The sequence below is a fragment of the Oncorhynchus clarkii genome, chromosome 17 (assembly GCF_045791955.1).
Source record: "Oncorhynchus clarkii lewisi isolate Uvic-CL-2024 chromosome 17, UVic_Ocla_1.0, whole genome shotgun sequence".
Lineage (NCBI taxonomy): Eukaryota > Metazoa > Chordata > Actinopteri > Salmoniformes > Salmonidae > Oncorhynchus > Oncorhynchus clarkii.
Genome location: NC_092163.1, coordinates 65,762,305 through 65,788,473, shown reverse-complemented (window position 1 = coordinate 65,788,473; position 26,169 = coordinate 65,762,305). Strand labels below are relative to the sequence as shown.

Here is a 26,169-nt window from a genome sequence, read left to right as displayed (position 1 = left end):
CATATGAGTTTTGTTATACTCACAGACATCATTCAAACAGTTTTAGAAACTTCAGAGTATTTTCTACCCAAATCTACTAATAAGACGGACCCTGGAAATATGCAATCAGTATGTACATTAAGTTGGTAGAGCATGGTACTTGTAACACCAGAGTAGTGGCTTCAATTCCTGGCACCACCCATATGTAATATATGTGCATGCTTGACTGTAAGTCGCTTTGGATAAAAGTTTCTGCTAAATGGCATATATACAGTACCAGTCGAAAGTTTGGACACACCTACTCATTCAAGGGGTTGGCTTTATTTTTTACTATTTTCTACATTGTAGAATAGTAGTGAAGACATCAAAACTATGAAATAAGACACAGTTGAAGTCGGAAGTTTACATACACCTTAGCCAAATACATTTAAACTCAGCTTTTCACAATTCCTGACATTTAATTCTAGTAAAAAATTCCCTTCTTAGGTCAGTTAGGATCAACACTTTATTTTAAGAATGTGAAATGTCAGAATAATAGTAGAGAGAATGATTTATTTCAGCTTTCATCACATTCCCAGTGGGTCAGAAGTTTACATACACTCAATAAGTATTTGGTAGCATTGCCTTTAAATTGTTTAACTTGGGTCAAACGTTTCGGATAGCCTTCCACAAGCTTCCCACAATAAGTTGGATGAATTTTGGCCCATTCCTCCTGACAGAGCTGGTGTAACTGAGTCAGGTTTGTAGGCCTCCTTGCTCGCGCACACGTTTTCAGTTCTGCCCACTCCAATACCTTGACTTTGTTGTCCTTAAGCCATTTTGCCACAAATTTGGAAGTAATCAAATCAAACTTTATTGGTCATATACACATGGTTAGCAGATGTTAATGCGACTGTAGCGAAATGCTTGTGCTTCTAGTTAGCAGTAATGTCTAACATGTAATCTAACAATTTCACAACAACTACCTTATACACACAAGTGTAAAGGAATGAATAAGAATATGTACATATAAATATATAGATGAGCGATGGCCGTGCGGCATAGGCAAGATGCAGTAGATGGTATAGAGTACAGTATATATATATGAGATGAGTAATGTAGGGTATGTAAACATTATATAAAGTGGCATTGTTTAAAGTGACTAGTGATACATTTATCACTCATTCCAATTTTTTATTATTAAAGTGGCTAGAGATTTGAGTCAGTATGTTGGCAGCAGCCACTCAATGTTAGTGATGTCTGTTTAACAGTCTGATGGCCTTGAGATAGAAGCTGTTTTTCAGTCTCGATCCCAGCTTTGATGCACCTGTACTGACCTCGCCTTCTGGATGATAGCGGCGTGAACAGGCAGTGGCTTGGGTGGTTGTTGTTCTTGATGATCTTTTTGGCCTTCCTGTGACATGTGGTATAGTAGGTGTCCAGAAGGGCAGGAAGTTTGCCCCCGGTGATGCGTTGTACAGACCTCACTACCCTCTGGAGAGCCTTACGGTTGTGGGCGGAGCAGATGCCGTACCAGGCGGTGATACAGCCTGACATCTGAGTGTTTTCGGTGACAAGCCAAAATTCTTCAGCCTCCTGAGGTTGAAGAGGCGCTGTTGTCCCTCTTCACCACACTGTCTGTGTGGGTGGACCATTTCAGTTTGTCCGTGATGTGTACGCAGAGGAACTTAAAACTTTCTACCTTCTCCACTACTGTCCCGTCGATGTGGATAGGGGGGTGCTCCCTCTGCTGTTTCCTGAAGTCCACGATAATCTCCTTTGTTTTGTTGGCGTTGAGTGTGAGGTTATTTTCCTGACACCACACTCCGAGGGCCCTCACCTCCTCCCTGTAGACCGTCTCGTTGTTGATCACTGTAGTGTCGTCTGCAAACTTGATGATTGAGTTGGAGGCGTGCATGGCCACGCAGTCATGGGTGAAGAGGGAGTACAGGAGAGGGCTGAGAACGCACCCTTGTGGGGCCCCAGTGTTGAGGATCAGCGGAGTGGAGATATTGTTTCCACCCTCACCACCTGGGGGCGGCCCGTCAGAAAGTCCAGGCCTCAGTTGCACCTCAACCCAATTGAAATGGTTTGGGAGGAGTTGGACCGCAGAGTGAAGGAAAAGCAGCCAACAAGTGCTCAGCAAATGTGGGAACTCCTTCAAGACTGTTGGAAAAACATTGAGAGAATGCCAAGAATGTGCAAAGCTGTCATCAAGGCAAAGGGTAGCTACTTTGAAGAATCTCAAATATAAAATATATTTGGATTTGTTTAACACTTTTTTGGTTACTACATGATTTCATGTGTGTTATTTCATAGTTTTGATGTCTTCACAGTTATTTTACAATGTAGAAAATAGTACAAATAAAGAAAAACCCTTGAATGAGTAGATGTGTCCAAACTTTTGACTGGTACTGTATATATATTTATATATCTTTTTTAAATATAGACATTTCTTTTAATTGAAAAATCCCCTCAACATCTTGTTGTGAACATAGTATTTTGTTGATTCCACCAAATAAGCTTCAGAAAGACAATGTCTCTCAAGTTAAGAGCAATTCTGATGGCTTTTCAATGTCTTATTTTGCCACATTCATCGGACCATAACACCATCCCTACTGTATATGTCATCATACCATTATGTGACTTACTGTTCAATCCTTATCTTATAGGCTGTACCACTTAACATACAGCTTACATATAGCTGCTATTTTGTCCTGTTTTAGAAGGAACCCCATTACCATAGTTCAGTCATTGTGACAGTTCATTCATAGTGCCTCAAGCATGAGGGCCAATACACTGTGGGGCTGAACACAGCGGCACACACACATACACACACACAGAGGTCCTCTCCTCTGACGAGTTCCTTCCAAAGCTCCAATCATTTATTTCCAGTCAGTCTCTGTACGGCGCTCCACGTAGGCAGGCGGGCGGGCGGGCGGGCAGGCAGGTAGGCAGGCAGGAGGGCAACATAAAACATAGATGTAGAGTTACAATAGGTTGTCTGTTGCAGCTTTGCCTCTGTCACACACACAGATTGTGTAGATTAGGCTTCGGAACGAGCGCTTGACACAGGGACATTTGTATATGAAAAGTGGCTAGGGCAGCAGATAGCATCTTGACTTCTCTACTTCTCCTCTCCCCTGTATCAGGGCTCTGTGTTAAAGCTCAGGGGGGACACTGCTTTTTTTTACACCCTTTTTTCTCCAGTGGCAGTGCAGTGCATGCTGGTAGCTACAATGATTTGCTATGATAAATGTGTCTAGCCCTGGCGTGGCTCGGTGGCTGCATCATTGGGGCAATCCCACAGGTCAAGGCCTGAGTCTCAGCTGGAGCTCTCAGTTAGACTATAACTGGAGATGCCCTCTGAGTTAGATCAGGCTTCATACTATAGACTGAGTTAGACCAGGCTTTACACTATAGACTGGGTTACACCAGGCTTTAGAATATAGACTGAGTTAGACTAGGCTTTAGACTGTTTAAGGAGTGGGTGTTGATGGGAGAAAAAGCTTACAACAGAAATGAACGCCTAATTTCTTCACCCTAACAATTAAAGTAAAGCATAAGGTTTTATTTATTTGCACCAAAGTCAACAAGTGACAGACAAAACAGTACAGGTAAAAAACAGATAAAAACAAATATAATATAAATATAAAAACAATATACAGTACAGTTGAAGTCAGAAGTTTACATACACTTAGGTTGGACTCATTAAAACTTGTTTTTCAACCACTCCACAAATGTCTTGTTAACAATCTATAGTTTTTGGCACAGTGGTTAAGGGCGCTGTACTGCAGCGCCAGCTGTGCCATCAGAGTCCTGGGTTCGCGCGCAGGCTCTGTCGTAACCGGCCGCGACCGGGAGGTCCGTGGGGCGACGCACAATTGGCCTAGCGTCGCCCGGGTTAGGGAGGGCTTGGTCGGTAGGGGTGTCCTTGTCTCATCGCGCACCAGCGACTCCTGTGGCGGGCTGGGCGCAGTGTACGCTAGCCAAGGTGGCCAGGTGCACGGTGTTTCCTCCGGCGCATTGGTGCGGCTGGCTTCCGGGTTGGATGTGCGCTGTGTTAAAGAAGCAGCAGCTTGGTTGGTTGTGTATCGGAGGACGCATGACTTTCAACCTTCGTCTCTCCCGAGCCCGTACGGGAGTTGTAGCGATGAGACAAGATAGTAGCTACTACAACAATTGGATACTACGAAATTGGGGAGAAAAAGGGGGTAAAATTCAAAAAAAAAAAAAAAAAAACAATCTATAGTTTTGGCAAGTCGGTTAGGACATCTACTTTGTGCATGGCACAAGTAATTTTTCCAACATTTGTTTACAGACAGATTATTTCACTTATAATTCACTGTGTCACAATTCCAGTGGGTCAGAATTTTACATACACTAAGTTGACTGTGCCTTCAAACAGCTTGGAAACTTCCCGAAAATGATGTCATGGCTTTAGAAGCTTCTGATAGGCTAATTGATATCATTTGAGTCAATTATAGGTGTACCTGTGGATGTATTTCAAGGCCTAGCTTCAAACTCAGAGCCTCTTTGCTTGACATCATGGGAAAATCAAAAGAAATTAGCCAAGACCTCAGAAAAAAATTGTAGACCTCCACAAGTCTGGTTCATCCTTGGGAGCAATTTCCAAACGCCTGAATGTACCACGTCTACATGTACAAACAATAGTATGCAAGTATAAACACCATGGGACCACGCAGCCATCATACCGATCAGGAAAGAGACATGTTCTGTTTCCTAGAGATGAACTCACTATGGTGCAAAAAGTGCAAATCAATCCCAGAACAACAGCAAATGACCTTGTGAAGATGCTGGAGGAAACAGGTGCAAAAGTATCTATATCCACAGTAAAACGAGTCCTATATCGACATATCTTGAAAGGCCGCTCAGCAAGGAACAACAAGGAAGGAGCCACTGCTCCAAAACCACCATAAAAAGCCAGACTACGGTTTGCAACTGCACATGGGGACAAAGTTTGTACTTTTTGGAGAAATGTCCCCTGGTCTTATGAAACAAAAATTGAACTGTTTGACCATAATGACCATCGTTATGTTTGGAGGGGAAATGGGGAGGCTTGCAGGCCAAAGAACACCACCCCAACCTGTTAAGCACGGGGGTGGCAGCATCATGTTGTGGGGGTGCATTGCTGCAGGAGGGACTGGTGCACTTCATAAAATAGATGGCATCATGAAGTAGGAAAATTATGTGGATATATTGAAGCAACATCTCAAGACATCAGTCAGGAAGTTAAAGCTTGGTCACAAATGGGTCTTCCAAATGGACAATGACCCCAAGCATACTTCCAAAGTTGTGACAAAATGGCTTAAGGACAACATAGTCAAGGTATTGGAGTGGCTATAACAAAGTCCTGACCTCAATCCCATAGAAAATGTGTGGCAGAACTGAAAAAGCGTGTGCGAGCAAGGAGGCCTACAAACCTGACTCAGTTACACCAGCTCTGTCAGGAGGAATGGGCCAAAATTCACCCAATTCTTTGTGGGAAGCTTGTGGAAGGCTACCCGAATCATTTGACCCAAGTTAAACAATTTAAAGGCAATGCTACCAAATACTAATTGAGTGTATGTAAACTTCTGACCCACTGGGAATGTGATGAAAGAAATAAAAGTTTAAATCATTCTCCCTACTATTATTCTAACATTTCACATTCCTAAAACAAATTTGTGATCCTAACTGACCTAAGACAGGGAATTTTTACTAGGATTAAATGTCAGGAATTGTGAAAAACTTAGTTTAAATGTTTTTGGCTAAGGTGTATGTAAACTTCCGACTTCAACTGTACAATATAAGTACAAAAAAAGTTTGTTCAATCAGTTCAACAGAGCATACTAATTATAAATGTACATGATATATTAAGTATATGTCACGGACGTCATCGTGGAAATGACCTGCACCAAGGTGCAGCGTGGTAAGCGTACATTTTCCTTTATTTATGTAAATGTCACCAACACAACAAGAAACGTGATGCTTACTAGGGCTATCGTGCCACTAACAAAGACAACTACCCACAAACTACAAAGGAAAAAAGGCTGCTTAAGTATGATTCCCAATCAGAGACAACGATAGACAGCTGTCCCTGATTGAGAACCATACCTGGCCAAAACATAGAAACAGAAAACATAGAAATAAAGAAACTAGGATGTCCACCCTAGTCACACCCTGGCCTACCCAAAATAGAGAAAATACATTTTTAAATATATGTGTGTGTGCGTATGAGAGTTAGGCTACATGGAGGAAACTACTGGGTAGTTTGGTTCTTCAGGCTGACATCTAGTCTATGCTTTAAGTTATTGAGGGATGATGTTTTGACAATGTGAAGATAGGAATTCTAGAGTATGGAACATCTGTATCAGCCAGAGAATTGACTATGTGAGGTGTTGCAGTGGGGAGAGTGAAGGTTATTTTGTGTTGTATGCATGGATTTGGGAATTAACCTGGAAGAATCCATTGAAAGGTTTAGGTAGATTTTGGCTTGGGCGGTATACATTATACTGGGGTATTTGGAAAAAGCCACAGGATGGTTTTTCAATACTGTCAATACCGTAAACTTTTTCTTGGATGTTTAAAAAAAAAAAGGTTCATATTTTAGCTACTTTTTAAGTAAATACATGCAGTCAACTTGTGCAATAGGTTGCTTTCTTCATTTCATCTGTCAAATGAATATGTACTTTACAGTAGTTCCCAGTCACGTGTCACATGGTGTTTGTTTACAAGCACACAGCGACCAGAGACCAGAGCCTTGTGAGTCACTCACTGTCATGCAGCATGTGCCAGGTGAACTAATTACAGTATGGAATTCACAACTAAATGTTTGCCAGCTAGATATCTTATAGCTATTAAGTTAACTGGCAAAAATATGCTAAATGCTCTGCAGTTGTGCATTTGGTTTGCTAAATTAGTAGCTAGCTAGCTATTTACTTGTATAGTTTAGGTCAGAAACTGTACAAAATGTTCGCAATGCGCTCGTTAGCATTTTGTTAGCATTTTCTATGACGATTCCTTAGTACGTGTTAACATTCTGGGCTTTGAATATTAGTACTGCTGTCGATATATTAAGTACCTGCAGTCAACTTGTGCGCTAAGTAATAGATAAAGCAGATCACGTTCATTATTTTGCCCATTAGATATATTTTCATTATATAACTTTTTTATTATGAAGCTTACTGGGACTAGTTTCCCAAAACAGCGGTTTGAGCCAGTCACAGGTGTTTGTTTACAAAGAAGCACAAAGTGCAAAATGGGAGCTTTGTGAGGTGAGTCACTCTTGCAGCGCAACTTAAGTGAGGTGATCAAGTTACACTTGTATGAAATCCACTACTAATGTTTGCCAACTATATATCTTATAACTATTAAGTGAACTATCTAAGATGTGCCTAATAAATTCTCTCCAGCCGGGTTTTGCTAACTTGCAAGATCAAGCTTCTTAGTAACAGCAGCAGAGACAATCCCCTCATAATATTTGTTTTGTGTGTGTGCTGAAAACTGCGTTTTGAGATACTTGCATAACTTTATGAGCTGGGTTGTCTGTCTTAAATGCATGCGCTCGTTAGCATTTACCTAGCTTCCGCTATGAGAATTCTTTAGTACTTGTTAGCATTTTGTTAGCATTCTGGTAAGTTATGTTTTTGGGTCTTTTTTTTACATTTGAAAAAGAAATAGCAACCCTTGTGTGCAATACCGGTAATACCATGTAATCTGGATACCTCCCAACCTTAGGTAGGCTGTCTGGGAGGTATGTGTATTTGTAGATGAAGGTGCATAAATATATTAATGTTGTGAATAGACAATATATTGAGTCTCTTAAACAGAGGGGCAGATGGAGCCAAGGAGTTAGAGGAGGTGCACATTTCTTCTGTATGATGAGTAACTTGTGTAGGTAGGAAGCATATGTACTGGCCCAGACATTATTGCAGTAAATGAGATATGGGTCAATTAGGCTGTAGTATAGTGTTAGGAAGCAAACCCGATGAACCAAACCACTAATCTTTCTGATGATAGCAACGGACTTCACCACTTTGCAGCAGTCCATTTCATTCGCACTAATTGAGATTCAGGATTTTTTTTTTTTTTTTTTACAAAAGTTGCATTTTTTTACATTTTAAGATTTTGTTTTATCTGGAACCATTTAGAAAACTTGGCCAAGCCTGAGTTGGCTTCATTGATTAGTGAATCAAAATTCTTGTGTGATAAAATTAAGTTGTTATCATCAGCAAAAATAATGGGAATCGTGGATCTTAGAAACAATACCAGTTTCCATTGATTAATTAGGAGCACATACACTATATGTACAAAATTATGTGGAGACCCTTTCAAATTAGTGGAGTTGGCTATTTCAGCCACACCCGTTGCTGACAGGTATATAAACTCAAGCACACAGCCATGCAGTAGAATGGCCATACTGAAGAGCTCAGTGACTTTCAATGTGGCACCGTCATAGGATGCCACCTTTCCAACAAGTCAGTTCGTCAAATTCCTGCCCTTTTTGAGCTGCTGTAAGTGCTGTTATTGTGAAGTGGAAATGTCTCGGAGCAACAACGGCTCAGCCACGAAGTGGTAGGCCACACAAGCTCACAGAACGGGACCAAGTGCTGAAGCATAAAAATTGTCTGTCCCTGGCTGCAATTCTCACTGCCTAGTTCCAAACTGCCTCTGGAAGCAATATCAGCACGATATATGTTTGTCGGGAGCTTCATGAAATGGGTTTCCATGGCCGAGCAGCCTCACACAAGCCTAAGATCACCATGCGCAATGCCAAGCGTCGGCTGGAGTGGTGTAAAGCTCGCCGCCATTGGACTCTGGAGCAGTAGAAACGCGTTCTCTGGAGTGATGAATCATGCTTCACCGTCTCTCAGTCCGACGAACAAATCTGGGTTTGGCAGATGCCAGGAGAACACTACTTGCCCAAATGCATAGTGCCAACTGTAGAGTTTGGTGGAGGAGGAATAATGGCCTTGGGCTGTTTTTCATGGATTGGGCAAAGACCCCTTAGTTCCAGTGAAGGGAAATCTTAATGCTACAACATACATTGACATTCTAGACAATTCTGTGCAAGCCGGGCCTATTCGCCAAACATCAGTGCCCGACCTCACTAATGCTCTTGTGGCTGAATTGAGTCTAGTCCCCGAATGAAGGCTAGATGTTCCATCATCTAGTGGAAAGCCTTTCCAGAAGAGTGGAGGCTGTTATAGCAGCAAAGGGGGGACCAACTCCATATTAATGCCCATGATTTTGGAATGAGATGTCCGACTAGCAGGTGTCCGCAAACTTTTGATCACGTAGTGTATCTACAGCACACGTCATACAGTACACTCTCCTACATAAATGGTCTAATTAACAGTTAGCCTAGATTAAATACAGAGCAAGCATATACTGTACATACACAGTGTCAACTGAATAGGATTGTGTTTATTCCTTTGAGCTTGATTGGAAAAAAATTCAAGACAGAATGCAGCGCATAAACTGTGTGTGTGTGCGTGTTTTGTGTGTGCGATGCATATGTGTTAGTAGTTGTCATTGTGTGGTTGTGGGATTGTGTGTCTGTAGTTGGTGTCACTAAGCATTCTTGTCAGAAATCTGACCTTTTCACAGTACATAATTAAAATGAAGGAGGGAATTTTTGTTTATTTTTTCTTTAGCAGCTTGGCGAATCAAAGCCAGTATAATTAGATCACCCATTACCATTGAATTAATTTCTGTGTGAAGTCTCATTTTGTCTCTGCACTGGAGTGAGCCCAAATGGTGAGGGAAACAAAAGCCATGCTATTACCAGGCTGTCTGGCCTATTGTTGAGGGCCACTCACTGTTTATGGCTGGGGAATATGGATGAAACATGAAACAAAGACTGCTAGTCAACAGGAAAATAAGTCAGACGCCCAGTCTATTGATAGTATTGTGTCAGAAAACAATAAACCCAAGTGTGATTTATTTGGGTCTTGATTTAGAATAACACACTTGTACAGTAGTGAATTTACAGTAGTGAATCTACAGTATACAGTTATGTGTTAATGGACATTTTCTTCAGGGGTTGATCAAGTCTGAAATTTGAAAGTGGAAATTACATACTTCTGAGGCTTTTTTAAATCCACTAGAATTTTTACATTCCCTGCATTGCAGGAAAATGATCCTATAACAGGGTGATCAAATTCAGATCCTTCATGTATTTGTGAAGAACTCTGTCAAAAGGCATATTTCGGCCTCAGAATTGTAAATTAACATTAAATGCATACATATCTCTATAGATGCAGAAAAAACAGACACAATTCCTTTGTTTTAGCAAGTGAAATGCAAATGAATACAAATACAAAAAATACATTTAATTTAAAAAATCACACTAGCCGTAACCTGGTTAAGTCAATGCCATGTCAATGATGAATTAAGCCGTGGTGCCAGCCATGCAGCTAGCCCCAGATTTCTTCATTATATACTTGTCTATCATATGGGGCCATCTCAATGGTAATGACTGCTAATAGGGTTGTGGTAATTGGGTGGCCATGTAGGCTCCATGTGATGGGGGTGAGATGTTAAACACTGTCTGTTCACTTTCACCTTCAAGCCCCCCGCCTTCCTTGCATCTCCAGGCACCCACAACCATTATCAGCAAAAATTTGACATCTGATACCTCCAAAGCAATTGACAGCTTCGGCTTTTCATTAATTTGTTAGCAAAGTCCGCAAATGATTGTCAAAGAGGTGACGCCTCCTGCCCACTCTCTCTCTCTGTTTTTTCCTCCCCTCTTTCCTCGCAGACTGAAGTGGTGTTTAATTTGGAAACTGGCCTCCTTCGGGCAAATTAGCAATTATAACAATTTTGTGGGAATATGTATATGTGTCATTAGTATTCTTGCAAATTAATAACTGGAGCAAAGGGTCAGGCTAGAATTTTCCACTTGACTGCTGTTCCACTGTGGAGGCAGTGTTTGGAAGCAGCCTCATCTGCTGGAAGCCATGGTATACCTTTGGAGCACTTGGCTTAATTAGTTTACCTTGTAGACATTATTACTAATATCTCTCCCCACTCTCTTTTCACACCCCACCCCTCGAAAGAACAGCAAACCCTCTCTCTCCCCCTCCTACAAAATATTCCGGAGCCATTTTGCGCCAGCCAGCGTAGCCCTGATGATGGGGTCATTTAGATACAGCATTTAATCATCACATCACCTCCATAAGCATCTCCTAATTAGAGTCCTTACAATACAATTTCAGCTTGTAATTAGCCCAGATTGTCTGCTTCCTCTACGTGGCTTATTAGTGGTTGCTCAGCGGGAGGTGAGAATCTCACTGTCATTTGTCAGGGCTGTTAGTGCCGCCCATCTCCCCTCACCCTTGCCAGTCGCCCATCCCCGGGGAGGGGAGGGGGTTGGTTGAAGTGTGTGGGTCTGATCTGCCAGCAGATCAAACAAAGGGAGGCAAACAGAGAGCAGGAAGCTGAGCCGTTAGGGAAGGAGGAGGAGAGGAGAGAGATCCATGAGGAGGAGGTGAAAGAAGTGAAGGATGGAGAAGGAGAAGGAGGTGGAGAGAGAATGAACAGGACGTTTAGCAAACGTTCACGGATCATCCTCAGGGTGGCCCATAATTAAAGCTGTGATCAGCCTAGCCAATGAGGCGTCTTGAGACACTGGATAATTAACAAGCTCCTGTCTGTCTGTCTGTCTGTGTTGTGTTTTGTTTACTCTCTCTCCCAGCTCAACCTGGTGTCCAGCGTCACCCTGTCCAAGACAGCCCCCCATGAGGCCTCACCCCCCCTGAGCCTGCCCCAGACCCCCACCACCCCCACGGCCCCCCTGACGCCCCTGTCCCAGGCCCACTCCGTCATCACCCCCAACAGCATCCACCACAGTGTGGGCCCCATGCGCCGACGTTACTCTGATAAGTACAACATGCCAATCTCCCCAGGTACTGGACCCATATAGCCCCCCCCCCCCCCCCCACACACACACACACATACACACACACACACACACATACAATTTCAAATCTATCAGACTGCAAATGGAAATGTGTCTATAATAGCTACTAACTATGGCTTTTGTCTATGTCTGTCTGTATGTTGTGGTTGCTACCCTTGTACAGATATTGTCCAGAACAAAGAGTTCTACATGAATGCTGAAGTCAGACCTCCCTTCACGTATGCCTCGTTAATACGCCAGGTAAGGATCCTCTGCTCGGCTGGCTCCGATCTGCTCTGGGCTGGTAACTTGTAATGCATTTAATCTGTCACTTAAAGGAATAGGGCCTTTAATCTGCTTCAGTGGCTTCCGTCGTTAACAGGGCACGCAGCAGCTACATATTCAGCCAAGACACAAACTGCTTATTTTTTCTCTATGCCGCCTTGTTAAATTTCAAATACAATTTAGACGTGCAGCGGAAGATTAACCATCTGCAAATGAGTGGAAGAATGCGCTCGGGACAGCCATATATAACAATTACTTTTGATTAAGCATAACAGTGAATGTGATTATGAAATTCATTTCACACAACAGTAGGGATGAACCTGAACCTGTTCTAAGATGGCCAGTCAATTATCGGCCGGCTCGCAGTAATCTGTGATCTCAGGAATTAATCTGAGCCTGGCGTAATTGCTGGCCTGTAATCTGCCTGAGAAATGTTTTCGCTTCCCTCCATTTACACTGCCAAAAGAAATATATTCAAATTGCGAAATTTGAATGGGAACCAGACAGTGTTCCATAAACAAAGCAAGAGGGTACAGATTGTGCACAAAATCACACAGACAGACCATGTTGTCTGTGTTCTTTAAGGAGAGCACAGACAACCTGCATGCCACTAGTGAATAATGTTTGTTTTTCAGAGGGAACAAAATGTTAAATGTTGTTTCTGTCTCTTGGTATTTTCCAGGGTATCCTTGAATCCCCGGAAAAGCAGCTAACACTAAATGAAATTTACAACTGGTTCACACGAATGTTTGCATATTTCAGGCGCAATGCCGCAACATGGAAGGTAAAATCAGTCTCCACCTTAGACTAATATAAAGGGCAGGGATTGTTGTGTTGATCTTGTGGAATTATACTGAACAAAAATATAAATGCATTGTGCAACTATTTCAAAGATTTTACTGAGTTACAGTTAATCTAAAGAAATCAGTCAATTGAAATAAATTAATTAGGGCCTAATCTATGGATTTCACATGACTGGGCAGGGCTGCAACAGGTCATGGGGGGGCATAGGCCCACCCACTTGGCAGGCAGGCCCACCTACTGGGGAGCCAGGCTCAGCCAATCAGAATGAGTTTGTCCCCACAAAATTGATTTATTACAGACAGAAATACTCCTCAGCACCAACTCCACTGTATCCAATTCATAACCTTGCCACATGTATTATATCTAAATAGAGCCACTCCTAACACAAACACTGTCCGTTACCTTGCAGACAAATTATGAGGGAAAACGTTCATTCTTGTAAAAAATCCCCAGCTAATATTTGGAGATGTTTTTGGTGGTGGGTGGCATCGGTTTAACACACCAGTGTGCTGCCAGGAACTCCTGGCCGAGACCCTCCCACAGAATTTAAACTGAGAACACCTTATTTCTTTTCCACTGGGCCACACACTAACAGACAGACAAACCCCAGAGAAAAAGAGAGGGCAGACAAAAAGGAGGAGGAGAGAAGGAGTAAGAGAAAAGAGAGTGATGAAGCATTGAAGGCTACCCTCATAAGGCAGGGAGGGCCTGTAGTGTAGCGTATCCACAGCGCAGCTGTGAGTGAGACCCCCTAGCCCCTCTCCACGGCTCACTGTTCTCCCTCAGCTCTCTAACTGCCTGTTTCCCCTGCCGCTGACAGCCCGACCATAGGGGCACATTTGAGTTATAAACAAAAATCCTACACTGTGACACACTCCTGCATATTGGCGTGCACACACACACACAAACACACTAAGGTACTCAGATGACAAGGGGCTAATACATTTACAGAGTTCTAATCTCATGTGTCAGTGATTGGTTAATTTAAAAAAGGTAACCTTCATACTCAATGGTCTCATGAAAAAGCTTATAACGTAAGCCAACAGCTAAAGCTTTTGGAAATGTGTCTTCTTCCTTATTGTTAAATTGTAGGTAAAGTCATAACTGAAACTAACAAGCCTAACAGACTGGTTTATTTGATCAAGGTCTTTGTTCAGTCTGGGTTTTTGTTATCAAGGTCTTGGTGACTCTTCTCAAATGGCTCATCATAACTTAAGGCTCTGTGAATGATATCTTTAAAGGATGTTGATGAAATGAAACTGTATTGCCATAGTAACTGGAAAATATTTCCACAATCTTTTTCTTGTTTGAAACTTTACTGCCGATAGATCACTGATACTTGAAAAAATGTACAAGGTTCTATCATGTATGTGCCTGTCTAAATGTTTCTTCTCTGAAATGAAATGTTAATGATTAGACGTTTTTGTGTGTTGATAGAATTTTTCTCTCCCTTCTTTTTTTAAACCAACTGCAGAATGCAGTCCGGCATAATCTTAGTCTTCACAAATGTTTTGTGCGAGTAGAAAACGTTAAAGGGGCTGTGTGGACAGTGGATGAACTAGAGTTCCAAAAGAGAAGGCCACAAAAGATCACTGGGTAGGTCTGCTATCTCTGGCTGATTCTCGTGTCTGGCTGGTTGTGGATCTATGGGAAGAGGCTGCTCCATCTCATTGTCTGTGTGCCACGATGCCCCCCAAAGTCCCTGCTTGCTTTGGTGTGCAGCATCCCCCATGCTTTCAGTACTCTGCCCCTGGTGTCGCATCATCACCCACATTGGCTTGTACTTGTTTTCATTTTCATTTTCATTTTGATCCTTACCCTTTCCTCCCTTGTCCCTCTGTCTGTCCATGTGTCTATCTGTCTGTCTGTCTGTCCCTGTGTCTATCTGTCTGTCTGTCTGTCCTCTGTGCTGTTGTGTTGTGGTCACTGCATCTGCATCTGGCTGCCCTGCTGCTTGTCTCCCACCCAGGGTACCATCCGCACCAACCTTTCCCAGCATAAGTGCTTTGTGAGAGTAGAGGACGAGTTTGGGTCCTTTTGGACTGTTGATGATGAGGAGTTTAAATGCGGCCGCCATATACAGCGAGGCCGGCCTCAGAAATACACAGCTGATGAGAACTTTGATGAGCTCCTAGTACAGTAAGAACGTCTGCCTGGCCCACCCCGCCTCTTGATCCCCAGCTCCTCCCCCACTACCTGCATGCTCTGCCTCTGTGTTCCCATCATGCCACTGTGTTTAGCTCTTCCTTTTTACATCATGCTTTTACAAAAACTGCTTCCATCAACTTGTCTTGTCTTCCTTACAATGAAAACAATTAATTTAAATGAGTCAGTGCATTTTCATTGTGTGATAAAATTACCAGCATTTTATTAAATGAACTACGAGCATTTTCTAAACTAAAGTTGTTGTCTGCAGAAGTCCAGCCTTAGTGAAGAACATCCAGACCAGCTTGGGCTATGGTCCGGCTCTCTCTGCAGCCTTCCAGGTAAATATGAATGCTGTCTCAGTATCAAGCTCTATTTACCTTGTACCCTTTCACTGTGAGGGGAAAGAAAGGCAGGAAATAATAAACATAACACTGTCTCCACCTCCGACTCCTGGTCACTCTTACTTGTTTTTGGATGTAGTGCTGGTGGGATGGAGGGAAGCTGAAATGTGCTGACAGTTCTCTTCCGTTTCACTGTTTTAACACTGTGCATGCTTTTCAGGCTTCAATGGCAGAAAACAATATACCTCTATACACTACTGCTTCCATTGGAAGTCCTACCCTCAACTCGCTGGCGAATGCCATCCGAGAGGAGATGATTGGAGCGATGGACCATGGAAACAGCAACGGCAGTGACAGCAGCCCAGGACGGTCTCCCTTGCCAGCTATGTGAGTGGCTCCTTACTTTCTATTTACAGTATCTGTTTAAGACTGAAGGGAAGGAAAGAGTTTCAGCTGGTCACTGATTCAAATAGATCCCAAACAGAATGGATTTTTTTTTATTACCCCCTTTTACTCCCCAATTTCGATCTTGTCTCATCGCTGCAACTCCCAAACAGGCTCGGGAGGCGAAGGTCGAGTCATGCGTCCTCCGAAACATGACCCATCAAACCATGCTTCTTAACACCCGCCCGCTTAACCCGGAAGCCAGCCACACCAATGTGTCTGAGGAAACACAGTTCAACTGACGACTGGGGTCAGCCTGCAGACAACCGGCTCGCCACAAGGAGACGCTAGAGCGCGATGAGCTTAGTAAAACCTCCTCGGTCAAACCCTTGCCTTCCTATGGGACTCCCAATCACGGCTGGTTGTGATACAGCCCGGGATTAAACCCGGGTCTTTAGTGACACCTCTAGTACTGCGATACAGTACCTTAGACCGCTAAGCCACTCGGGATGCCCAAACACATTTTTTGATCTAGCATTTTAATATCACCAAAAATGCCTTAAAATTGGATGTTACATGTAAATAACATATTTAAGGAACAGGAAACAATGCTAAATAAAATAAGGATGACATTGGAGCGGTTGAATGAAAGGTCAGAACCGTGACTATGGCTGTAGCCTTCCCTGAAAAAGGAAACTCCAAAGCCAGGCAGGCCGGGAAGAAAAGACTGGAGCCCTCTTGTTATTTCAACACAAAGTTTATAACTCTCCTTTATTACGGTTTAAAAAATTGTCCTACTGTCGGCTGAGTCCTGCCATAATCACCCCTCCAATTAAAAAATAAATATTTACAAAATGCCAGAACACAAAGTGAAAGAGCTGTTGTCTCCTCTACACTGAAACATGAGTTAGAACACATTCAAAACCCTCTCGGTCGTCGAAAGAAGAAAAAAAAAAATCGTAATTAGTCTAGAAGAAATAGTCCAAGGTTCCCATGTAGGAAAACTGTGGTCTGCCTGGAAACCGCAGTTCCCTATTCACTTGTTGTATAGCACTGTCTTTCTTCTATGTTCTAAGCCTAAAATAATATGGGGCAGGCAGCATAATTTCCAGATGTGGGGCAGACCACCGATGTGCAGCTCAGCTAGATTTAGGGATGGCCCTATGAAATATCTCAGCTAGAGGGAAATTGTGCCTGAAAACAAAAAGATGCAGTAATGAGGTTGTGGCGAAATGGAGGAAAGTGCCATCCCTAATCACTGTGAACATAGCTTTGGGCATCGCTCTGGAACAGGAAAGGCAGAGACAGGATGGGTGTGCTGGCCCAAAGGCTGCCTCATCTCTCTCCCTCTCTTTATCTTGAGGCTGATAAAAACCCATATACTGAGCTATTTTCACACTATGTATGTGGATAAGCTTTATATAAGAACAAAATGCATCAGAGTGTAAAACTTCAGTGCATTCGTGCAGAGCACCATTTCTTCTATCTTCTATGAAGCAGCACGTCTTCAAACAAAAGTTCAGGTTTACTTGCTAGCACCTCTATTGCTCTAAAGCCAGCTCCCTCTCTCCTCTCCATTCTCCAAGAGACACACACCTCACACAAGCTACAGAATCACTACATCCTCATCCCACACAAACCAAACCTAGCTCATAGACCCAACGTCTCATAGGTCTTCACCTGGCTTACAGACAACTACTGGCTATGGAGTGGTCCAGGCCTTACATGTGTTTACCAGCTGTCTAGCTCAAAGCCCTGCATGGTGTTAGACAGAGTTAGACTTTTACTACAGAGAAGAAACCAGGGCTTTTCTCTTTTACAGGCTGACTATAATCAGGTATCCAGACCCAGCCAGCTAATTAGCAGAGTGTGGAGTCAGCATGCAGTTCAATAGCATAATAATAACAATTTCATGTTTGCCCTGCAGCCAGGGATTGAGACTTGAGGCGATGTGACTTGTGAAGTTACTTTGATCTGAAACCAATAGAAAAGCTAACTTTACTTTTTCCCCTGTTTTATAATCACACCTACACTAAATGTGTCAGCTCATTAGCATAGAAATGTCTCCATCAAAATATTTGCATATCACATAAGACATTTGTGCGTAAATAAATTAGATGAGTCTGGGGGGACAGAGAACATGCTTGTCCCTGGTCGCTGTTCAAAATGGGCTCAGCGTCTCCTACTGACGCCGTACAGCACGGGGTTGGCACTACAGGTTAGAATGGGAAATATCCTGCAGCTTCTCATAATGTTTTCATTTTTTCCCTCCTCTCTGCACTAGTCGGGCCTCCTTCCCGTGCGCTTTATTCCTGCGGTGTTTCTGTAATGAGAAATTTGGCAGATCTCGTAGAGCCCCCTTTGCCCAGGCAGTGGGCTGGGTTCATGTTTTGCCTTGTTTACAACTGACAGCGTTATTATTCTCTTAAGGGCTCTCTTTCTTATCACAGTGTTGTGTTGAGCTCGCCTTTCTGCTCTGCTCTCGCGCCTTCCTGCCAGCGCTTTTCTTCCATTATTGACACTTGGTGAAAATATGCATTAATTTTGGAGTTTAAAGCATGTATAGCGGTGTCTGGTCGCTGTGTTTGCTTGAAGTTGATTAATGATAGAAGCCGGCTCGGGGTCGTCCTCTGGAGACCCGCCTCGCAGGTTGTGCATGTTAACGAGTAGGAAGAGGAACACACAGCGCTCGCTGTCACTGATCTACCGCCACCAGGAAGCTGACAACAGCCCACTCTCTCCCTCCGCAGAGTCCATTCTCCTCTCTCCCCGTCGCACGTTGTTAATCTTCCTCATTTATCAGTTCTAAGTGAATACCCTGTTGTCGGCTGCTATGAAAATAAAGCCTGCAGGTTTCCCGGGATTGGAATACCTTAAAAGAAGGTGAAGTTATCAACACCAGCCAAGAGAGGCCCATCTCAGAGATTCATTCGAGCCACTCGTTTGTTTTTGTTCCTCCTTTCTCTTTTAAATCTGAATCAATACATGTCTGTGATTCTCTTTTGAGGAGGGAATGAAAGGTTCAACAAGGGATTAACCAACTAAAGATAAACTGGAACATCCACTGTCTGTTTGTGTTCTGTTTCCATGCAGGCATCACATTAAAGAGGAACCGCTGGACCCGGAGGACCACAAAGGCCCCCTCTCCCTGGTGACGACGGCCAACCACAGTCCAGATTTCGATCACCACAGAGATTACGATGACGACCAGGGCCACGATGACATGCTGTAAGGTCGGGCCCCCAGGGGCCCCTCCCAGAGGCAGAACTAACCTTAGTCATCTGTGAGACGCCACAACGTCACAGATAATACAGATACAAGACTGCAGTCTCAGTCCTCTGATGACAGCTATCAAATGTTTCCAATTGACTTTTAGTGCCATTAAATACATAGTGAAAAACACAAGAAAGAGAATACGTCCCACTTGGGAGTATTTTTGATTTATATCTACTTTTTGGTTTAAGTGAACGAAAATAAGAAAAAAGTAATTTCTACTCTACATGCGTTGGATGGACATGTTTGGTACTGGGGATGACTTCTTGGTCAGCATGCTGGCTTCAAATCCAGGATGGACTTGGACTTGCACTGTGCAGCCAGTATGAACTTGGACCTGCACTGTGCAGCCAGTATGAACTTGGACCTGCACTGTGCAGCCAGTATGGATTGCATACAGCCCACTCAACCACACTGAGCATGGACTGCAGAGGGGTTCTCTCTCTCACACACACACAAACACATGCCCATAAACTCAAGAGATATTGAATGACGTTTAATTTACGCTGTGTGTGTGTGTGTGTGTGTGTGTGTGTGTGTGTGTGTGTGTGTGTGTGTGTGTGTGTGTGTGTGTGTGTGTGTGTGTGTGTGTGTGTGTGTGTGTGTGTGTGTGTGTGTGTGTGTGTGTGTGTGGGTAGATTTTGTTCATGGTCACTGCCTTCAAAATGTCATTGGTTTGCTTCCATCTAGGGTGGGAGGGATGTTTTTTGGTGTGTTTTGAGGGTGAGGGGTTTAAAATATGTATTTTCCATTGTTTGTTGTTGTTGCATTTAATTTCTGTAACTGATCAGACCTCATGCCCATGCTGTGGAGATTCTGTATGGTCAGCACTTAATGATGGATGTTTAGGATTTCCTTTCTTGTTGTTTCCTCTCTTTTTTTTTTACATGAAGCAGAATGTCAAATACCATGTAGTATTTTTCTGTCATTTGTTCCACATGCTTCAGAATGCCACCCCTCTAACATGTAGTCCATCCTCATCGCATCCCCCCAAGCTCATCAAGTCCATCCTCATCGCATCCCCCCCAAGCTCATCAAGTCCATCCTCATCGCATCCCCCCAAGCTCATCAAGTCCATCCTCATCGCATCCCCCCAAGCTCATCAAGTCCATCCACAATGCACTACTCGTAATGAAGGCTCTCTCCACGCATCAATGAAGTTTCATTTAAGATGGGAATGAATGACAGAGAAATCATGCAGGTTATGATTTATCCTCATTCAATTATATTTTAAAACAGCCCTTCAGGGCAGTGCGTTAGCTGCAACCAAATTTCTGATCATTCGCAAGCTCCCAGTTTAAGAAAGAAAATCAAATGTCAGGTGTGTATTACAAAGATACTATTTTAGACCAACTAATTGTGATTCCTGAACACAACTCTCATTGTAGTTCAAGCATGTATAGTTTTCCACACTGTCATTTCAGTCATGGAAGGATTGTTTGGCCTTGCTTGAAGATATCAAAGTATTTTTTTTTACCATATGCATGACCAGTTGGCTCTCAAATTTGTTTGTGATTATTAATAATTACACACATCAGATTAAATATTCATGTTCTTAATTTAGGGATAATCCCAAAAACTGGCAATAAGACCTGATCATTGCTTCATTCCAGTATTGGCAGACATGTTATGCCCCCAGAAACCCACACACCACAAGGTAACTGATGATCTGGGTACTGTTTGGGGTCAACATCAGCAGACCCCAATGACTAAGTCCGAGTAGTGATGTAGACCCTGCAATAGAGTGGATGGGATTGATGCTGGGGCTGTGAGGCTGAATACAAATGGGCTTGATCCTACTGTAGTGTTGGTTTATGATATGAAACAGGCTCATACAAAGACTCACAAACATTACTTTTTAAAGACTGCAACCAACCACTTTGCATTTTTTATTTATTATTATTTCTTTTTTTTATTTGTAACTTTTGTTTTTAGTTGTTGATGTTTCTAAAATCTTGTTCTGTGACTACCAAAGATAAACTACAAAGTAAAAACAATGTTCTCTGTTTCATGCAATAGCAGATAAGGCCAAATATCCTCCATTCTCTCCCATTGGCTGTGAAAGGATCTAAAGATGGAGTATAGTCTCAACTGTGTCAATCCAATTGCACATTGATTAGAGAGGACGCTCCTCAAGCTGTCTGACTGTCATTAGCTTTAAAGCCAAAGGAGTCTCTTGTTGAGTGCAGTAGCTGCAGGACTTTGCAGTGACCACAACTGAAAGGGAGATGCAGAGAGTCAGACAAACATTATGACCAAATTAGGGGAACATATTCTTTGGGCCAACGAGAGGAAAAGGCATCACTCTGTCTATCAGCAGCAGATTGCTGTGCAACCTAGGGGGGTGAAAGGAGATTATGGTCATAATGAGGATGGCAATGATTTAGCAGTAGACAGGAGAGCTTTGTAGAGAACAATGTGAAAAGGATTCTATACTTCAACTGGACCACCCAATGATTAAATATTTTGTTTTATTTTTTATTCTTTATGAATTTGTATCCTTTCCAATGATTGTATGCCACTTTTGAGTGAGTCCTGCTATCTTGACGGGATTCTACTGTTCTTTGTTAACATTGGTAAGGCTTTATGATTGTGTTTAGTTTCTGTCAACGTATTACTTTTTATATTAAAAAACACTCCTGTCAACTAATAAGCTGGGTACAGGGTACTTTATGGCAGTTATTTGAACATTCCACCATGCATTTATATTACACATGAAAAGGGCAGTCTGTGGTTTTCAGAAAATGTATTTAATAACCATTATCATGCAGCTGTGGGATGGGTCAGTAACAGCCGGACTGGGATCGTGAGAACAACTTGAGCTCATCCAAATCTAGTCTCTTGCTGGTTTGCTTGGTATTGTAAAGGGGGAGATTTGAACATTCTCAGTATGTGTAGCTTGACATTACTAAAGATAACAGCCTGCGAAAACTGTATGCATACATACCTCAGTTCCAACCTATAGGGAATAATTCAATGAAAAGTGAAAAAAAAACTTTCACCCAGTTGTACTTTGTTCTATGTCTTGCATGTGTAGTCTAAAACTGGAGAGAGAGATTTTATTTGTAAAAAACACCCCAAAAAAGTATATGAATATAAAATTAGACATTGTTTATCTTGAGGGTCTCACAATCCAAACCTTAGTCCTTTTTTCATTAAGAAATCACCCAGCTTTATTTGATCCCATTTTCCACAATCTATTGTCATTTGTTTGGTCATGGGCTTTCCAACAGTAGGGTGTACGTACATGTCAGTATAGCCTTGTCTTTTTCTTGTCATTTTCTTTCCTTGTGTCTTTCAAAGATCAAAAATGCATTTGTGTTATTCTTTTTGCTTTATCACAACGGCTTTGTATGAACTATAAAATAGCTATGAAAACTGCTGTATGTATTGGAATAGCAAACTGTGCTGCAAATGTATTTTACTTAGTAATCCTTGCTTAAAAAGTCATACATGCAGACATCTGTGTGAGATGGGCGGGTCAGGGTTGGGGATTATCCCAGATTTTGGATTTTAAACTGTAAAATAGAAAACAGACTTTTCTCTGTTATCATTGACCTAAGGATTTTGTACAGATTGTTTTCTTCCGTGTGTTAAGCTGTTTTTGATACTTCCTTTTGATGGTCTAACCACTGCCTTCTGTGGCTATAAACATTAGTGCTCGGAGAAATGGCAGACAGGTATATTTCCTCTACAAGACGGAGATATCTTGCATGACTAATTCCAGGGTCACAGAGATGAAAAATAATGGTTAAGTGGTCAGTAATAATATAAGGGTGTATCAATCTAATGATATTTTATATGAAGCAAATAGGGAAAAGAAGAAAAATATGCAGTGCCAAGATGTAAAGAATATTTGTTAAATGCTTTGTTTTTTCCCCAGAGGAATCCATTCATTCCTACATATATTATCAAAGATGTGTCATCATCATGTTCAGTACATCCTCATTAGGTGAAATACATATCGCTTTTTAGTTGGCCTCTAAATATCTATATCTCAATTGTTTGGAAATGTTTCTCTTTTGATCAGTAAAAATCAGTAAAAATCAAGCACAGCAGACTTAAGTGGAGCACAAAGGTTAAAGGCTAAAAGTCGGATGTGAATCGGACTCTGTACTCATCCTTGATATGTTGATTGTAAAACAAGAAATATCAGTAACCTTTTGACTTTGCTGTGCTCTGTGTAGGTGGCATTAGATTTCCCCTCAAGACACTTGCAGCCACGCTAATTTACCACGGTTCCATCAATCATGACCACCCCACTGTCATTCACCACTGTGTTGTACCATCACCCTCTTAACCCATGCTTCTGGAGGAGGGATGGAGGGAGGAGGGATGGAGAGAGGAAGGAGGGTACAGGAGAGCAGCTGTCACAGTGCTTTAATGCAGCAGCTAAGTTAGTTTTCTGTTGAAGCTGTACTCTGTAGTTTTCTGTTTATTAACTAAAGATCCTGCTCATCACCTCCATCATCAGTCTGTAATCTCCTCATCATTCCTGGTCTGTCTGATGCAGACTATTTTGTTGTACAGTCAGTCTCAGTAACTGACGTAAGCTTTCTAAAAATGCAATAAAATGCTGGTTGTTCATGTTTGTTATCTGAAGTCCTTTCTTACTTGGTTTAAATGGCAGGGATCTGTATACAAAAAGCACTGAAATGATAGTTGCTTTGTCCGTGTGTACCAACGCAGGACGCAGAAAGGATAAAAGGCAACTTGATAATTCATTTATTTACAGAGTCATGTTATGAGTCTGTGATGGTGACCATCATCATTTCAGCCTCAACATTAAATTATCTTGTGATTAAAAAGAGCAATTTAGGTAACAGCATTTGATGAGCTATAAATTGTAACTGCATTAAAATTCCAGAAATATTAGTGATATGGATTTCTTGATGGGAATGAATGCTGATGACCAAGACTTCCTTTTTTAATAATGGAAGCAGAGGTCATGTTGGCTACAAAACAGGAGACAGAGATCAAGTCGTAAGCACTTTTAATCTTGTGAAACAAGCGATTACAAATAGTTCCATTGAGTCATTAAAAAGCTTTAGGTGACATAAATTGTTTCTCGCTTAGCTTATTGCTCCTATACATAAGTATATTTAAGCAATAAGGCCCAAGGAGGTGTGGTATATGGCCAACATACCATGGCTAAGGGCTGTTCCTACGCATTACGCAAAGCGGAGTGCTTGGACACAGCCCTCAGCAGTGGTATATTGGTTATATATCACAAACCCTGGAGGTGCCTTATTGCTATTATAAACTGGTTACCAACGTAATTAGAGCCCATGGTATACGGTGTGATATACCACGGCTGTCAGCCAATCAGTATTCAGGGCTCGAACCACCCAGTTAATAATATTAATTAAAGCCATTGAAAGACTAGATTTAATGGAAAAATATAGAAAATCACGTCGAATCTTTTTGCAGGCAATATTTTATCTAGTTTGAGGTCCTGAATTTCCTTGTTGTATCTCCAGTGGTGTGCTTTCAAGAGACTTGTAGCTTGGATGATTACGAGGTTTTTGTGATTTTTCTATGACTGGAAGTTACCTGATCTAAAAAGGAGTGGTAGTCTATGCAGGGTAACTGTACAATTCATCCATGCATGCTCTCAAACACTTCATTTACACAAAATATCTGCTATTTTAATGTCATACCAGCATGTAAACAACACAAAACAACCCAACTGCCACGCCCTGGCCATAGAGAGGCTTTTTATTCTATTTTGGTTAGGCCAGGGTGTGACTAGGGTGGGCGTTCTATGTTCTTTTTTCTATGTTTTTGTTCTATGTTTTGTTTTCTAGTTTTGGCCTGGTATGGTTCCCAATCAGAGGCAGCTGTCAATCGTTGTCTCTGATTGAGAACCATACTTAGGCAGCCTGTTTTCCCACTATGGGTTGTGGGTAGTTATTTTCTGTTTAGTGTGTTTTGCACCTGACGGAGCTGTTGCGGTTGTTTATTTTGTTCCTTGTTGTATTTGGTGTTCAGTTTCTTAAAATAATGACGAACACTTACCACGCTGCATCTTGGTCCTCGCCTTCTTCCACCAACGGTCGTTACACAACTGTCATTATAAACTCAATGTGTCAATTGTGTGTTAACATATGTATAGTTGGCATGAATAGAAAGCAATCATTTAGTGTGCATCAAATAACATGCTGGTCTTACGTTGATTACATCCAAGGTTGCGTGGCCATGCTGCTGAAATATACAACCCTGAGTGAGGAAAAAATGATTTTAGCCCAACAAAGTTGTGGTGCTCATCCATCAACATGCATCTGCTGTGGTAAGAAAACGCAATATTAAATCAAACCACTTTTTCAAAAGAATGAATGGAGTTATGGGCTTTGCTGTGTTGTGATGCTGCATGTGATACAGACGTCTCCATTCATCAATCATCAAACGTCTATCAAAACAAGTGAAGCAATTATTTATATTGTAACACAATATGAACAATCATTGTATGAATATGATATGGTTAAAAACAACTCATATTGGAAGAAACCCTACTTTCAACTATCCAGTCATCATTGGTGTGTACTCACATTTCAGTCACTGTAGTATACTAGAGTTGCATAGAGATATTATATGACTAGGACCAAACCCACCTCAGAGAAATCCAATGGGCAGATTAGCCAGTCTTCCTGCTTATTTCTATTGGATTACACAACTTGATTCCTGCTTTCCATTTCATTGTAATTAAAGCATTGCAGAGCAACAGCTACCCACACATGAGGTTTATGTGTGGCTCAGTTGGTAGAGCCTGGCACTTGCAACAACAAGGGTTGTGGGTTAGATTCCCGTTGGGGCCATTCATAAGTATCATTTATACACGCATGATTGCAAGTCTCTTTGGATAAAAGTGTCTGCTAATATGGCATATTTTATTATATATTAGTCGGCAAAGCTGGCAAATTCTTAATATTGCAATGTGGGATTTAGCATCCCTGCAGTATTTGCTATTCATGGTTTGATGTAAAAACGTGTTTATCAAGAAGGGCTAGAGGCGTTGATGTGCAATAGACCTGCCTGTAATTAGATTCCAATTATTTGTCTGTTTCTGAT

The 26,169-nt window shown here is 42.0% G+C and overlaps 1 protein-coding gene across 8 annotated transcripts in view; it reads left to right on the top strand.

Annotated features, from left to right (window-relative positions):
• LOC139371285 (forkhead box protein P1-B-like) overlaps positions 1–23,688 on the top strand; it is a 232,575-nt gene extending 208,887 nt beyond the window's left edge. For 6 of the 8 annotated variants that reach the window (XM_071111577.1, XM_071111574.1, XM_071111575.1 and 3 more), the window contains 7 exons: positions 11,663–11,873; positions 12,051–12,127; positions 12,834–12,935; positions 14,430–14,551; positions 15,372–15,441; positions 15,665–15,831; positions 18,922–23,688. In XM_071111577.1, coding sequence (XP_070967678.1) covers positions 11,663–11,873; positions 12,051–12,127; positions 12,834–12,935; positions 14,430–14,551; positions 15,372–15,441; positions 15,665–15,831; positions 18,922–19,060 — 888 coding nt within the window. In that variant the 3' untranslated portion in view covers positions 19,061–23,688. The remainder of the gene's footprint in view (positions 1–11,662; positions 11,874–12,050; positions 12,128–12,833; positions 12,936–14,429; positions 14,552–15,371; positions 15,442–15,664; positions 15,832–18,921) is intronic. The other 2 variants (XM_071111578.1, XM_071111576.1) reach the window with 2 other exon arrangements.
• The last annotated feature ends 2,481 nt before the right edge of the window (positions 23,689–26,169 follow it).